Raw genomic sequence first — 17,154 nt, forward strand, 5'->3', positions numbered from 1 at the left:
ACCTGAGCCACTTGTGTGGGTTGTAGACTCCGTCTCATGCTACCACTAGAAGTGAGAGCACCGCCAGCATTCAAAGTGACCAAAACATCAGCCAGGAAGCATAGGAACTGAGAAGTGTCTGTGTCACCACCTACAGAATCACTCCTTTTTTGGGGTTCTTGCTAATTGCCTATAATTTCCACCTTTTGTCTATTCCATTTGCACAACAGCATGTGAAATTTATTGTCAATCAGTGTTGCTTCCTAGTGGACAGTTTGATTCACAGAAGTGTGATTGACTTGGAGTTACATGTGTTTGTTTAAGTGTTCCCTTATTTTTTTGAGCAGTATATATATACTATACGTGGGAGAACAAGTATTTGATACCACTGACATATTTTGCAGGTTTTCCTACCTCAAAGCCATGTAGAGGTCTGTAATTTCTTATCATAGGTACACTTCAACTGTGAGAGACAGGAATCTAAAAAAAAAAATCCAGAAAATCACATTGTATGATTTTTAGTAATTAATTTGCATTTATTGCATGACATAAGTATATTGATACATCAGAAAAGCAGAACTGAATATTTGGTACAAAGAAACTTAGTTTCAATTACAAGATCATACGTTTCCTGTAGTTCTTGACCAGTTTGCACACACTGCAGCAGGATTTGGCCCACTCCTCCATACAGACCTTCTCCAATCCTTCAGGTTTCGGGGCTGTCGCTGGGCATACGGACTTTCGGCTCCCTCCAAAGATTTTCGATTGGTGTTCAGGTCTGGAGACTGGCTAGGCCACTCCAGGACCTTGAGATCTTCTTACGGAGCCACTTCCTTAGTTGCCCTGGCTGTGTGTTTCTGGGTCGTTGTCATGCGGAAGACCCAGCCACGACCCATCTTCAATGCTCTTTTACTGAGGGAAGGAGGTTTTGGTCAAGATCTCGCGATACATGCCCCATCCATCCTCCCCTCAATACGGTGCAGTCGTCCTGTCCCCTTTGCAGAAAAGCATCCCCAAAGAATGATTTTCCACCTCCATGCTTCACGGTTGGGATGGTGTTCTTGTAACTCATCCTTCTATTCTCCAACACGCGCGAGTGGAGTTTAGCAAAAAGCTTATTTTTGTCTCATCAGACCACATACCTTCTCCCATTCCTCCTCTGGATCATCCAGATGGTCATTGGCAAACTTCAGACGGGCCTGGACATGCGCTGGCTTGAGCAGGGGGACCTTGCGTGCGCTGCAGGATTTTAATCCATGACGGCGTAGTGTTTACTAATGGTTTTCTTTGAGACTGTGGTCCAGCTCTCTTCAGGTCATTGACCAGGTCCTCCGTGGAGTTCTTTGGCTGATCCTCACATTCCTCATGATCATTGATGCCCCACGAGGTGAGATCTTGCATGGACCCCAGACCGAGGGTGTTGACCGTCATCTTAACTTCTCTCCTTCTTCACATCCAGTATGGTCCATCAGTTCTGTTGCTTTCAGCTGTTACTTATGCTATTGTCCTGTAGCCTCACCTTGTACAGTCTACAAGTTATCCTGTGTCGCTTAACCGCTTTCTTTGGCCATTGTGGACGAGGTTTGAGTCTGTTGATTGAGTGTGTGACAGTGTCTTTTATACAGGTAACGAGTTCAAACAGGTGCAGTCTTAATACAGGAATGAGTGAGACAGGAGGGGTTTCTTAAGAAAACTAAACAGGTCTGTGTATTAAGAATTCTAGCGGTTTAGGTGATCAAGTACTGTGATGTATGTTCATAAAAATGCTAATACCGACTTAAATATACATGGATTTCTGGATTTGTATTAGATTCCATCTCTCACAGTATGAAGCTTGTTCCTATGATAAATCAATGACAACCTCTACATGCTTTGTAAGTAGGAAAACCTGCAAAATTGTCAGTGTATCAAATACTTGTTCTCCCCACTGTATATATATATATATATATACTGAGATCATGTGACACTTAGATTGCACACAGGTGAACTTTATTTAACTAATTATGTGACTAAGGTAATTGGTTGCACCAGATCTTATTTAGGGGCTTCATAGCAAAGAGGGTGAATACATATGCACCACTTTTCCGTTTTTTTATTTTTTAAATGTAGAATTTTTTGAAACAAGTAATTTTTTTCACTTCACCAATTTTGACTATTTTGTGTATGTCCATTACATTAAATCCAAATAAAAATCTATTTAAATTACAGGTTGTAATGCAACAAAATAGGAAAAATGCCAAGGGGGGTGAATACCTTTGCAAGGCACTGTATGTCCACTTCATTTGACAGTGGTCATGCGGAGTTGTCAGAACTCTTCCCATCCATCTGGATGTGTTGGAATATCAATGTATCTGTGCTGTGCTCTCTTCTCTTCAACTCCACTGAAAGAAGCTTATGCTAAACCGTATGGATTACTCCCTCTGACAGCTGTTTGGGAGATGGTGTGCCAGAGAGCAGGACCACTATTAATAAGACGTGCAGTGTTTGGTGTGTGTGTGTGTGTGTTGGCTGAGTGGGCAGCGGGGTTGACTTCATCCTCCATTTGCTTTTGTCAGTCCTGATGAAAACTTATCCAGTTTCATTTTACCCCCCCCCCACATGATGTTTCTCACTGTACCTCCATCCATGTCGGCCCATTCTGTAATTCACCATTCTGACTTTGTAGATTGTTTTTCAAATGTATTTTTAAAGCTAGGGTGGCGGGGTTGTGATATTTAATGCATGCAGTATCATCAGCACCTAATGGTATAAAAGAGCCTGTAACATGACTTACTACTGGCCCGTTGCAGCACTCAGGCAGTGCAGTAAGTAAGCCTGCGCTCTGACACAGTGACTTAATGTGTACCAGATTAAGGAATGCTATCAAACACACACATCTGCTGTTTTTACTCTTATTAAAGAAGTGTGTTGATATACTGTATGAGGACATAAAGTTCACACATTCATTGACATACTGTTATGTTTGTTACCATAGAAACCCATGATTTCTAAATGGGTAATTATTCCAATGAAAATACCACTATTCATTTGATGTATTTTTTTTTTTTACATTGTAAAAAACAAATCTAAATATCAAAAGGTAGAGGCAGTTCTGTTACATGTCCACTCTGATGACTATTTGAAGTGAACATAAACCACATGACTGTTTAGTAACATAGTTTCTCTGCACGGTTCCCTGTTACATCCCCCTGCTGGCTGGTGTTAGTGTAGTAAAGTCAGTCGCTCTCTGGCTGTGTGTGTGTGTGTGTGCTCCATCTCTGACGTGGGAAGATCTGCTGTGTTCTCCCTCAGTGAGAAAATCAAGACACGACACAGATGACTCTGTTCCCTTAAGGATTTAGCCTGATCGTGTGTGTGTGTGTGTGTGTGAGAGAGAGAAGACAGGGAAAAAGCTTGCTGAGAAGATTAACAGCAGGAGAGCTCAGAGTCTATGGAAGGGAAGTCAGTGCTGTCGTTGTTCAGTCAATGTCTATAGGAAGACGATGTGATGGGATCAGAAGCAAGCTGTGGCCATAACACACAACTTGACCGCCAGTTCATTTTCACTGATATCACTCCAAAGTAAACCCACAAATACCATCACAATAGTTTGATTGGAATTAGATGATGGCTCATCTCAGTATAAAAGATAAGCATCAAAGTTATCACTGGATAATGTGAAAATGAGAGGGCAGATTAATCAGAAAGGGAAACCATGAGGGTTAAATGTGACAGCAGTCAAATCATGGAGTAAAAGGGTAGTGCTAAATGTTTAATCAATACTGTTCTGGCATTCCTGAGTAGGTATTGATTATGCAGGGGAGGCGGGATGAATCTCCTAAACGAGTGTTTCTCCTCTCCAGTGCCCCCACAGATCGCCATTAACCCCCGGGACCAGATCTCGGCTCAGGGGCGCAGTGTCACCTTCCGCTGTGGCACCAGAGGAAACCCCTCACCTGCCATCTTCTGGAAGAAAGAAGGAAGCCAGGTAACAGTGTCACTTCCTGACAGAGAGAGACCAATAAAGACTACCCCCTAAAAAATGAAAGACTAATACCTTGTAAAGAGGTTAAAAGAATTAAAGAAAATTCCAACTGTACACACTACAACATGTGTAGTTGTAGATAAATGGCACTTTTAAACTGATCAACAAAGTAGTGATGTTTTATGTCACATTTGAAGTACATGTACATTTTAGTCATTTAGCAGACACTCTTATCCAGAGCGACTTGGCAAACTAGTCCGCTCATCACAGGCCACCCAATCAGCTGTATACTAGAAACATCTACCGCCAACTTTCCCTCTCCTCAGTACGCCAAGTAGATATTCAACTTCCTATGTCACTGAATCAATATGGAGTGAGCTATTTATATTGCAGTCAGTACCTTTTTCCAGAATGATCTTTGCCTTTTTCACTTTTCACAAATTTACTTTGTTTTTAAGTGGATACATTTTTTWAAACCTTTTTCCTGTACTGTTCCCCCGTGGGAAACGAAGCCTCAACCTTGGCATTGCAAGCGCCATGCTCTACCAACTGAGCCACACGGGACCAGTAGGATTTTGTGGTGTTTTAGCCTTATTTGTGCTCAACAGTCCGTTATTTTGATCAGCAGCAGATAAATAGTTTTCTCACCATGTTTGTTAGGTGGTGACTCATTTGATTTCTCTCAGCTTGAAAACAAACCCGGGAATCGTTAGATTTAACAGCGCTTTCTCACTTATTTTCATGATTGCCCGGGCTCTTGAAGAGACGTTGGCCGAGGTGAAATGAGGGAGGGAGCTCATTTGCATTTGGCTGTGAAATGCAAATACTGATACGTGTTGGAAAGAGTGACGGGGAATGCTTTGGCGAGGAAGTCGCTGTAGCCTGCAGACCGATGAAGGAGGAAGGGTAGAGGGGTGACTCGGATGAGCTACATCAGGTGGGAGAAGGAAAATAGGCACAGAAACAGGCACAGAAACACTACGTTTAACGCCTTCTGTCATTATAACTTAATAGAAATACATTCTGATAACAGCGGGAGAACAATAAAGATGTAAGTAAGTGTTTCACGGTAAGGTCTACACCTATTGTATTCAGCGCATGTGACAAATGCAATTAGATTTTATTTGACTAGATGATTGTGGTAGAGGAGTTAACCCTCAGGTCCATGCAGGGGAAGTTGGCCTGAGGCTCTGAATAAGTTTCATTGTGTTCTAGTCTGTGATAGTTGTGGTGCCTGGTCGGTCCCCTGCTTGTGAAGCGGTTTGCTGTACTTTTTGGGTTATCTTGTGAGTTTATAACCCTGGTCCACTCTATGAGAGTCTATAAGAGTCTATGCCTCTTACAGGAATTAGATGGATGGAAGGATGTCCCTTCCCCCTATTCATGCCCATCTCCCTCTCATCACTCTGGCCGTGTGTAAAGCGTCTGTCACCTCACATCAAGCCAACAGACCAAAACAAAAGTCCCAAGTCATCTCCTGCTATTCTGTATAATGCATGCATAAAGTACATCTCTGATTCATCACTAGCTAAGATGCAAGTGTTTCTTTCTCACTCTCTCTSTGTGTGTGTGTGTGTGTGTAGATGCTGCTGTTTCCTGGCCAGCACTTCTCCCAGTCCGGCCGCTACTCTGTGTCCATGAGTGGAGAGCTGTCCATCACCGACGTGCACCCAGAGGATTCTGGGTATTATATCTGCCAGGCCATCAGTGTAGCAGGAAGTGTCCTGACCAAAGCCCTGCTGGAGGTGGAAGGGGGTGAGTTTGAGGGATTGAGGGGGTTACTTTGGGACGAGGAAGGAATATGGTACTGGGAGGGGGGAGCCCAGTACAAATACATTGATATTATAACATGCATGTATGGATTGGCAGATAGGCTCTGACAGCTCTACATAACCACTGTCAAATAGAGTGGACATTACAGCGTGTGTGACAGGACACACTGACATTAATGTCCTGTCGGTTATTCCCTCTCCCCCATAGGTCCTTCACACCGTGTTCCACCAATAATCCGCCAAGGCCCAGCCAATCAGACGTTGGCTCTGGGGTCCGTTGCCCAGTTTCACTGTCATGCGATTGGTGGACCCTCACTAAGGATCGGGTGGGAAAAGGACGGGAAGAAGATTGTGGAGGACGACCCCCGCATGAACCTGATGGAGAACGGGACACTGCAGATCACTAATGTTGAGGTACTTGTATGATGTCATGGAATAAARATATGTCTGGGATCCGATTTGTCTTTTGATCCTCATGAATAAATGAGTATTGCGCGGCTGGACAGATGCCATCCATCATCTATACATTTTTACTTTCCCCAATGCCAGAGGGCAACCAACCAACGTTTTTATGTACTCCTCCATTACAAATACCTCTCTGCATTTCAGGTGAAACTGAATTTCAAACAGACCTCTCCGGTGTGATTACGTGCCTATGCAGTGTGTAATGTTAATGAAGGGACTTGTTTGTAAATGTGTTCTGCTTTGATGAAAGACCAGTCAGTGGCCCTTTTGTGCTGTGGCCTCACTGGAGGTGGGCGTGCGGAGCGGGGAGTGCAGCATCGTTTGTTATAATTGACTGTGGCCACGCATGATTAACGATCTCAAAGCCTTTAATTACATCTCTGGCACAACTCTCTCTCTCTCTCTCTCTCTCTCTCTCTCTCTCTCTCTCTCTCTCTCTCTCTCTCCTCTCTCTCCTCTCTCTGTCTCTGTCTCTGTCTCTGTCTCTGTCTCTGTCTCTGTCTCTGTCTCTGTCTCTGTCTCTCTCTCTGTCATGCTCAGCATTTGTGCTCAGCAAACTTGGAGAATTAACACAAAGTCCAATGCATCAATGAGGCGGGGGAAATATGCCATGCCACTGCGCTCCATGGAACAGAAGAGATGCATTAGCTTGGCATCACGAGGGAGGGAGAGGACCAGTTCTAGAGGGAGAAAGAGAGACTAAAAATATTTAGCCTAGCGATGCCCCTCCTAGTCTTCAATATTTCAGCAGTGGTTAAACTCACACAGAGTTCATCTGTCCACATGCTACCAGTTCATTTGACCAGAGGTCAAATCTAACATGAATTTATGTTGGTTGCAGTAGACTGGCACTCCGCCAGCCCAGTGTTGGTAGCACCATTGGGCCAGTGAAGCATGTATACAGTACTGTGGAAAAGGAGAGCAGGTAGACCAGGGGTGTCAAACTCATTCCATGGAGGACCTAGTGTCTGCTGGTTTTATTTTTTTCCTTTCAATTAAGCTCTAGACAACAAGGTGTGGGGAGTTCCTTACTAATAATTGAGCTTAATTCATGAATCAAGTACAAGGAAGGAGCGATAACCCGCAGTCACTCAGRCCTCTGTGGAATGAGTTTGACACCTGTGAGCTAGACCATGTAGACTACTGTTCACTCAGGACTCCTAGTGCTGCTGTGGCTGAGTGATGTCTGCTTTGTGGCAAAGTGGCATATCATAAAAGCTTTTACCTTTTAAACTTCTAAAAGTGAGTCTCAGGCAGCAAAGCAGTGAACAAAAAAGCTATTAAATAGTTAAAAGAGGAGATCCACTGGGATTGGCTCCACTTGGATTAGCAAACACAGTATCTAAAGCACCATGGTTCCAATGTTTTGGGTCCCCTCTCCTCGTGTAAGGGAGCTAAAATGCACATCTGTTGCTAGGATACGGATTCGGGAATGTACACGTGTGTGGTGTCCAGCGCCACGGGCGAGTCAAGCTGGAGTGGGACACTCACCATGAGAGGTAAACACACACACACACACAATTCTCTCAGCGCCTCACAAAACCAAAAACCACTGGTTTCAAATTATACATTACATTATACGGAAACCTACTTTTCTGCTTTAGCTACAGTATTCACCACTACTGTGTGTGAATATCAACAGACTCATACTATACGGTACACGACCACACACCACTATATCCCGGTACCATTATCACACCCCACCACTGTGTCTCATGTTATCTCATGCCGGATCCCTGTTCGTGTCCCAGAGGATGGAGCCCCTGGGTCATCAGTTCCCCGGGTGTCAGAGTCCATCCAGCTGCCAGGGCCGCCCCAGAAGCCTGTGGTGACGGAGGTGACCAGGGGCACAGTCACCCTCACCTGGCAGTCCAACCCCCATGAGGGTGGGGCCGCTGTGACCTCCTACATCATCGAGGCCTTTAGGTACTGTATRACATGCAAGGACTGGGTACCAGAGCCATATATTTGCAAACTGCATTGCCCAACCTCTCTTAATACATGGCTCTGCAGGGCACCATATAAATAGAGGATTTCAATTTCAATGCTTACTAAGTCTGTTGCTATATCAGTTGTGTTCTTGATGTGTATTGTATTCACATACAGAGAATGTCCATTTGGTTTAACTAAGCCATTCATACATGTGCTACAGGGACAGGAAATAACGACATGAAGGGAAACCGAGCCGTGGCAGATTTAATAAAAGCATAAAGCGTTCTGGAGCAGAGAATCATAGAATCAGTTGCATAAAGGGAAAAAAAGCAGCATTTTCCCCATGGTCCTGGACGGCACTGACCTGGGGCTATGGAAGGGCAGACCAGCCAGAGAGCTCTCATCACAGGCAGAGAGGTCAGAGGCTCAGGACAGGCAGAGCCAGACACAGACAGGCCAACAGGCTGCCTGTTGATTGGCACTGAGACTGACAGCASAGTTTGAGAGGAGACATTCCCATGGGTAGCTGTTAGCTGCTTTCCTAAAACTTCATCTAACAGAGCACAGTCTTTAAATAGAGCTATCTGCCGGATGGAAACATATCCTATTATTCCTCCGCTAACCCTCCTAGGACTGGCGAACAGGCCTTAATGGAAGAAGAGTGGAGGGGGGGGATGCTTGAGGGGGGGGGGTCTTGAAGGGGGTTGGAGTACAGTAGAGGGCAGATTGCCATGCAGATCTTCTATGACACCTAGTTAAGGAGCAGGTCAGAGTTCGGAAGAGTTGGTTCGTTTTGGACTTCGGTAAGGGTTTTTTCGTCTGTTTGAACACAAACAAAAATTAATGACAGATTTCTTGCGTTATCGTAGATTAATTCGGACTATTTTGAGGAAGTGCATACTGGCTACGGCGTCTCAAAATTGTCAAACAGTACTTGTCACTTTTTTGTTGTTTTTCAAGTTATTTTAAGGGAGTATGTTAGCCCATTCGTTCGGCTAGCCGAGTCCTCATATCAGGATAAGGACAAGGCCAGACAATCCTACCAGAATTCAACCTGTAATTGATAAATGTTATTTTCCAGCCAATCTGTTGGCAGTGTGTGGCAGACGGTAGCTGACCGCGTGAAACAGGAGAAGCACACGGTCATTGGCCTGTACCCAAACACTGTCTACCTGTTCATCGTCCGAGCGGTCAACTCCTACGGTCTGAGTGACCCCAGCCCCATCTCTGAACCCATCAGGACACAGGGTCAGTATGGGCACAGAACAGCATATAATGTGCATAATCACTTGAACTGTTTCGTAGTAAAGTGTTATGTGATGTTCGGCTGTTTTGAGTGCAGTGTGGTATGTCAGGCTCTTCTGAGTGCAGTTCTCTCTTTGTTGTTGTAGATGGGAGTCCTACAGAGCAGGGGGTGGACCACAGACGGGTGCAGAGAGAACTAGGGGAGGTGTCTGTCTACCTACAGAAGCCTGTGGTCCTATCACCCACCAGTGCCCAGGTCTCCTGGACTGTGAGTAAAACTGATTATTCTAATCTGGAGAAACAATATGCTACTTTATACTGTGCTACATACTTTATAATATCTCGGAGTAGATCAATACCCACCTCTATATCCCTCCTCCTGTGTTTTGTCATTGGCCAGGTGGCGCGTCAGTCTCAGTATGTGCAGGGCTACAGGCTGCTGTACCGCTCCACTGGCAGCGTCTGGTTGGTCCAGGATGTGAAGGCGGGGCCTGAGCTTAGCACTGTCCTATCAGACCTGCGCACGGACACAGAGTATGAGGTGAAGGTCCTTCCCTACTTCAACGAGCTGCAGGGACTGGACAGCCCCCTGGTGCTGCTACGCACCCCTGAGGAGGGTAAGATACGCAGCGGGATGCAGGAGCGTCCCTCTCTGAAGTAGTGTACAATGCCTACAGACTTCTTTATTGTCGCTGCAAGGGCAGTAAGAATCCATTTTCCTTAGAATTTAGTAACGTTTTTTTTTTTGCTTCTAAAATGACTCTAATCAATGCTGTTATATGCTTCTCTAGTACAGCACATGCGTATAGGAAAATCAATTTTATTGACCAAAGACTCTTTTTGATCCTCTGGGTCTTGTTGACTAACAGTTTTCCATATTCACATCCTTCCAGTGTTGAGTGCTCCCCCGCAGGCTGTGTCAGTGGTCCAGCTCAGCAACAGCTCCAGCATCCGTGTCTCCTGGGAGCCTCCCTCTGACGTTCAGAGTGGTACAGTCCTGGAGTACAAGGTGAGATTACAGCATGGAGACTGTTGAAGCTGTACCTGGTTGGAGGAAAGTGCTACTCTAGACTACTGTCTGATGTTAATATAGTGAAAAGTGGGCAGTTAATTAGTCACTACAGCTGTTCGTGGGAAAGAAAWTTTTTATATTTGTTTGAATCAGCATGTGCTGATTTTAAGCAGTCGGTTTTATCCTTGTTGCCAAAACATGCTGTGCAGAACAGAAATGCTGTGCTAGTGGTTTTAATTAAACGTTGCAAATTGCTCCCTGATTAGTATCTGTTAACAGCAACACTTCTGTAGAATACAAAAACACAATTGAACAAATTTTGTCCTCAGATTTAAATCACTTGTCCTCATCTTGTCGATTGGATCGCCTCTAAGTTTTGATTTGCAGTCAAAAAAAAAAATGTTCTCAGACTTTTCTGGAAAGGCTTTTAAAGCCTATCGTATCCGCATGTTGAGCTGGCTTACAACAACAAAATATCTCCGCTTATGGTTCAGTTGTCCTCTTGGCAACATGATCGACTTGATGCTTCTAGTGTTTTTAAATGTTGTTGGTCATTTCTGTCCCTCCACCACTTAGTATCACGCTTGTTTCTCTGTCTGTCAGGTCTGGTGCCTGGGAAGTGACTCTGAGATGAAGACAGAGAGCCATATCAACAGGACAGTGGATGGAGCAGTATTGTCCATCCTACTGACTGGGCTGCTACCAGACCTCCAGTACAATGTAATGGTGGCTGCAGTCACTATCTTGGGAGTTGGTGAACACAGCCCACCTATAGACCTGGTCCTCAGTGAGTCAGCTTTACCACTAGAATAGACCCTTCCTTAGATGCAACATTAATAGCCTGTCAACTTGGTCCTCAGTCAGTAATGGGAGATGACTAAAGACGAGGCTTGAGGTTTCTGAATTGTTTGTTACTGGTATACTGTATTTMAACACTTCTTGCTAAAAAAAACAATGGGGTTAGTTAGTTGTCTGTTTATACAGGAAGCCATATTGGAAATTAATTTGCCAGACCGATAACCTGGACTCTCTATCATTCAGCCCTACCACTGGACATGCCTTCAGACCGTCTGCAGAAAGACAGCAGCCTCAGTCTATCAGAGCAGATCACAGGAGTGGTCAGCCAACCAGCGTTCATCGCTGGGTTGGGTGTGGCTCCGTGGCTGGCGCTCATGGGCTTCAGTGGTTGGCTGTACTGTCGCCACCGCAGGAGGAAGGAGCTGGGACACTACACCACCTCATTCGCCTACACACCTGCAGGTATACTGTAACATCCTCAACCCGACACTGTATTCACATAGCATACAAACAATACCATTAGCATTACAATACTCATTTGTTCCAATCCTGTCACCATCACATTTGCCAAGTCTAAGTGTCTTAAATGTGACTTGTTGTAATCTGTGGATTCTGAATCCTAGTGTTGCTGTGATACACTAAAAGGCATGTCTAGGTCAGGCCTTAATGAAATGACAACAAAAAAWCGGCATGCCTGAATCACAAGTGGGACACACTGTTTTGTGCCCTAGAGTATACGGCATATTATGTGAATTTGTTTGGCAAACAGCCCTAGATGAAAGCCACTGCATAATAAAGAGATTTTAATTGCAGCCATTGCTTTTGTTGTTTTTTCCTGCAGTTGGATTCGCTCACAGTGAAGGATCTGGTCTCAGCAATGGAAGGTAGAGATCTTGTTTTAACTCAGAGAATCAATGTAAACATGAGTGGACTCATTTTTTWAATTACAAACAGCACAGACTTACAGTAATATCTGACCTTTAGTTTTCTCCATCTGTCTACAGTAGACCARGGATGCTGGGCTCCAACATGGGGAACGTTGCCCAGAATGGAAAAGACTCAGTCAACTGTTGCTCTGGCAAACTGGACTCTACAGACAGATACTACAATGGTGAGAGCCGGCAGTCACGTCTTGCAACTTGGGATGGGATAAAATGCAGTAGTTTGAATTGAAGCAAAATGAATAGTAATACGCTGCCTTTACTGCTCAAATGATGGAACCTATTTGAGCTTTTGTGATTGACCAGGAAATTGCAGAGGGAAGATCAAGTGGTTCATTCAAGGAAATGCGTTTGACTTTTTAAATGTTTTAATGACTTTCTATTTCTCTCTGCAGTTGCCATCTCCAATTACCTGAACCAGTCTGAGAAATACAGCTCAGTGTCCACTGACAGTCCCATCTACAGCACCATCTATACAGCTGCTGCTGAGGACTTGCAGGGTTTAGCCTACTACAACACATACTCCAACACCCCCTGCACCCAGGGCTCCAACACCCCCTGCACCCGGGGCTCCAACACCCCCTGCACCCGGGGCTCCAACACCCCCTGCACCCGGGGCTCCAACACCCCCTGCACCCGGGGCTCCAACACCCCCTGCACCCAGGGCTCCAACACCCCCTGCACCCAGGGCCCTGACTCCTATGCCAGTACCCCCGTCCTCTCCAACTCGGGCCTCTTCGGTCTGGTGCAAGACCTGGACCAGTGGACCATCCAGTCTGGACAGTCTGTAGAGTACGCCAAGATGCAGTACGCCAGGACAAGCAATGGTACAGGCATCTATTACACTTCTCATGTACTGTAGTTAAGGGCTCATGGAATGTTAAGTGGTGAGGATATACAGTACCAGTCAAAAGTTTGGACACCTACTCATTCCAGGGTCTTTCTTTATTTTTACTGTTTCTACATTGTAGAGTAATAGAGTAATACATATGGAATGATGTAGTAACCAAACAAGTGTTAAACAAATCCAAATATTTGAGTCTTCAAAGTAGCCACCCTTTGCCTTGATGACAGCTTTGCACACTCTTGGCATTCTCTCAACCAGCATCACCTGGAATAATTTTACAATAGTCTTGAAGGAGTTCCCACATATACTGAGCACTTGTTGGCTTCTTTTTCTTCACTCTGTGGCCCCAACTCATCCCAAACCATCTCAATTGTACTGGGCTCCCGAGTGGCACAGCGGTCTAAGGCACTGCATCTCAGTGCTAGAGGTGTCACTGCAGACACCCTGGTTCGATTCCAGGCTTTATCACAACCGGCCGTGATTGGAGTCCCATAGGGCAGTGCACAATTGGCCCAATGTCGTCCGGGTTTGACCGGTGTAGGCCGTCAATGTAAATAAGAATTTGTTCTTAACAGACTTGCCTAGTTAAAGGTTCAATAAAAAATTGGGTTGTGGTCGGGTGATTGTTGAGGCCAGGTCATCTGATGCAGCACTCCATCACTCTCCTTCTAGGTCATTGTCCTGTTGAAAAACATATGATAGTCCCACTAAGCGCAAACCAGATAGGATGGCGTATCGCTGCAGAATGCTGTGGCAACCATGCTGGTTAAGTGTGCCTTGAATTCTAAATAAATCACTGACAGTGTCACCAGCAAAGCACCCCCACACCATCACACCTCCTCCATGCTTCACGGTGGGAACCACACATGCGGATCATCCGTTCACCTACTCTGCGTCTCCTCTGAACAGTTGATGTTGAGGTGTGTCTGTTACTTGAACTTTGAAGCATTTATTTGGGCTGCAATTTCTGAGGCTGGTAACTCTAATGAACTTTGGGTTTTCCATTCCTGTGGCGGTCCTCATGAGAGCCAGTTTCATCATAGCTCTTGATGGTTTTGGCGACTGGAAGTTTTCCCGATTGACTGACCTGAAAATAATGATGGACTGTCGTTTCTCTTTGCATATTTGCGTACTGTCGTTTCTCTTCAATTGGTGGCTACTATGAAGACTCTTAAATGTATTTTGATTTGTCTAACACTTTTTTGTTACTACATGATTCCATATGTGTTATTTCATAGTTTTGATGTCTTCACTATTATTSTACATTGTAGAAAATAGTAAAAATAAGAAAAAACCTTAAGTGGGTGTGTCTAAACTTTTGATTGGTACTGTAGCTAACTTTGTTACATAGTTGATGAGGGTGTGTGTGTGTGTAGACATCAAAACTATGAAATAACACATGGAATCATGTAGTAACCAAAAAGTAATGTGTGTATGTACACTACCGTTCAAAAGTTTGGGGTCACTTAGAAATGTTCTTGGTTTTGAGAGAAAAGCTCTTTTTTTGTTGTCCATTTAAAATAACATCAAATTGATTAGAAATACAGTGTAGACATTGTTAATGTTGTAAATTACTATTGTAGCTGGAAACTGATGATTTTTAATGGAATATCTACATAGGCGAACAGAGGCCCATTATCAGCAACTATCACTCTTGTGTTCCAATGGCACGTTGTGTTAGCTAATCCAAGTTTATAATTTTAAAAGGCTAATTGATCATTAGAAAACCCTTCTGCAATTATGTTAGCAAAGCTAAAAACTGTTTAAAGAAGCAATAATACTGTCCACCCTTAGACTAGTTGAGTATCTGGAGCACCAGCATTTGTGGGTTCGATTACAATCTCAAAATGGCTAGAAACAAAGAACTTTCTTCTGTAACTCGTTAGTCTTTTCTTGTTCTAAGAAATGAAGGCTATTCCACTCGAGAAATTGCCAAGAAACTGAAGATCTTGTACAGTGCTGTGTGCTACTCCCTTCCCAGAACAGCGCAAACTGGCTGTAACCAGAATAGAAAGATGAGTGGGAGGCCCGGGTGCACAACTGAGCAAGAGGACAAGTACATTAGAGTGTCTAGTTTTGAGAAACCGACGCCTCACAAGTCCTCAAATGGCAGCTTCATTAAATAGTACCCGCAAAACACCAGTCTCAACGTCAACAGTGAAGAGGCGACTCCAGGATGCTGGCCTTGTAGGCAGAGTTTCCAACTACAATAGTCATTTACAACATTAATAATGTCTACACTCTATTTCTGATGAATTTGATGTTATTTTAAATGGACATWAAAAAAAAGTGCTTTTCTTTCAAAAACAAGAACATTTCTAAGTGACCCCAAACTTTTGAACGGTTGTATGTGTACATACAGTTGAAGTCGGATGTTTACATAGACCTTATCCAAATACACTAAATATGTAAAAAGAAATCTGGAATTCTAATTCAAATACCATTTTGGTATACTTTTAAATTATAAGAAATATACATAAAATGTACATAAGGTGTATTCAAAGTATATTTGTTTTGCTCTTTATCTAATATATGAAGAATATACAGTTGAAGTTGGAAGTTTACATACACCTTAGCCAAATACATTTAAACTCAGTTTTTCACAATTCCTGACATTTAATCCTAGTAAAATGACCTGTTTTACGTCAGTTAGGATCACCACTTATTTTAAGAATGTGAAATGTCAGAATAATAGTAGAGTGATTTATTTCAGCTTTTATTTCTTTCATCACATTCCCAGTGGATCAGAAGTTTACATCCACTCAATTAGTATTTGGTAGCATTGCCTTTAAATTGTTTAACTTGGGTCAAACATTTCGGGTAGCCTTCCACAAGCTTCCCACAATAAGTTGGGTGAATTTTGGCCCATTCCTCCTGACAGAGCTGGTGTAACTGAGTCAGGTTTGTAGGCCTCCTTGCTCGCACACGCTTTTTCAGTTCTGCACATAAATGTTCTATAGGATTGAGGTCAGGGCTTTGTGATGGCCACTCCAATACCTTGACTTTGTTGTCCTTAAGCCATTTTGCCACAACTTTGGAAGTGTGCTTGGGGTCATTGTTCATTTGGAAGACCCATTTGCTACCAAGATTAACTTTCTGACTGATGTCTTGAGATGTTGCTTCAATATATCCACATCATTTTCCTCCCTCATGATGCCATCTATTTTGTGAAGTGCACCAGTCCCTCCTGCAGCAAAGCACCCCCACAACATGATGCTGCCACCCCCGTGCTTCACRGTTGGGATGGTGTTCTTCGGCTTGCAAGCCTCCCCCTTTTTCCTCCAAACATAATRATGGTCATTATGGCCAAAYAGTTCTATTTTTGTTTCATCAGACCAGAGGACATTTCTCCAAAAAGTATGGTCTTTGGCCCCATGTGCAGTTGCAAACCGTAGTCTGGCTTTTTTTATGGCGGTTCTGGAGCAGTGGCTTCTTCCTTGCTGAGCGGCCTTTCAGGTTATGTCGATATAGGACTCGTTTTACTGTGGATATAGATACTTTTGTACCTGTTTCCTGCAGCATCTTCACAAGGTCCTTTGCTGTTGTTCTGGGATTGATTCACACTATTCGCACCAAAGTACGCTCATCTCTAGGAGACCGAACGCGTTTCCTTCCTGAGCGGTATGACAGCTACGTGGTCCCATGGTGTTTATACTTGCGTAATATTGTTTGTACAGATGAACGTKGTACCTTCAGGCGTTTGGAAATTGCTCCCAAGGAAGTCTTGGCTGATTTCTTCTGATTTTTGCCCATGATGTCAAGCAAACAGGCAATGAGTTTGAAAGTAGGCGTTGAAATAAATCGACCGGTGCATCCCCAATTTATTCAAATGATGTCAATTAGCCTATCAGAAGCTTCTGAAGCCATGACATAATTTTCTGGAATTTTACAAGCTGTTTGAAGGCACAGTCAACTTAGTGTATGTAAACTTCTGACCTACTGGAATTGTGATACAGTGAAATAATCTGTCTCTAAACAATTGTTGGAAAAATATCTTGTTTGTTAAACTTCTTATGGATCAAATCCCTTTAGCGGGATCGATTTGACAACATCCAGTGAAATGGCAAATTCAAATTAAATTACTATAAATATGAAACTTTCATGAAATCACACATGCAATACACCTAATTAAAGCTACAATTGTTGTTAATCCAGCCGCAGTGTCAGATTTCAAAAAGGCTTTACGGCGAAAGCAAACC

General features: G+C 43.7%; 1 protein-coding gene across 1 annotated transcript in view; it reads left to right on the forward strand.

Annotated features, from left to right (window-relative positions):
* LOC111949384 (roundabout homolog 2) overlaps positions 1–17,154 on the forward strand; it is an 86,006-nt gene that overhangs the window by 57,842 nt on the left and 11,010 nt on the right. The window contains exons 7-20 of the mRNA XM_070434197.1: positions 3,822–3,946; positions 5,527–5,698; positions 5,924–6,129; positions 7,598–7,679; positions 7,932–8,106; positions 9,194–9,360; positions 9,504–9,625; positions 9,758–9,974; positions 10,251–10,366; positions 10,973–11,156; positions 11,411–11,629; positions 12,009–12,051; positions 12,172–12,278; positions 12,504–12,935. Coding sequence (XP_070290298.1) covers positions 3,822–3,946; positions 5,527–5,698; positions 5,924–6,129; positions 7,598–7,679; positions 7,932–8,106; positions 9,194–9,360; positions 9,504–9,625; positions 9,758–9,974; positions 10,251–10,366; positions 10,973–11,156; positions 11,411–11,629; positions 12,009–12,051; positions 12,172–12,278; positions 12,504–12,935 — 2,367 coding nt within the window. The remainder of the gene's footprint in view (positions 1–3,821; positions 3,947–5,526; positions 5,699–5,923; positions 6,130–7,597; positions 7,680–7,931; positions 8,107–9,193; positions 9,361–9,503; positions 9,626–9,757; positions 9,975–10,250; positions 10,367–10,972; positions 11,157–11,410; positions 11,630–12,008; positions 12,052–12,171; positions 12,279–12,503; positions 12,936–17,154) is intronic.

This window comes from Salvelinus sp. IW2-2015, linkage group LG22, assembly GCF_002910315.2.
Source record: "Salvelinus sp. IW2-2015 linkage group LG22, ASM291031v2, whole genome shotgun sequence".
NCBI lineage: Eukaryota > Metazoa > Chordata > Actinopteri > Salmoniformes > Salmonidae > Salvelinus > Salvelinus sp. IW2-2015.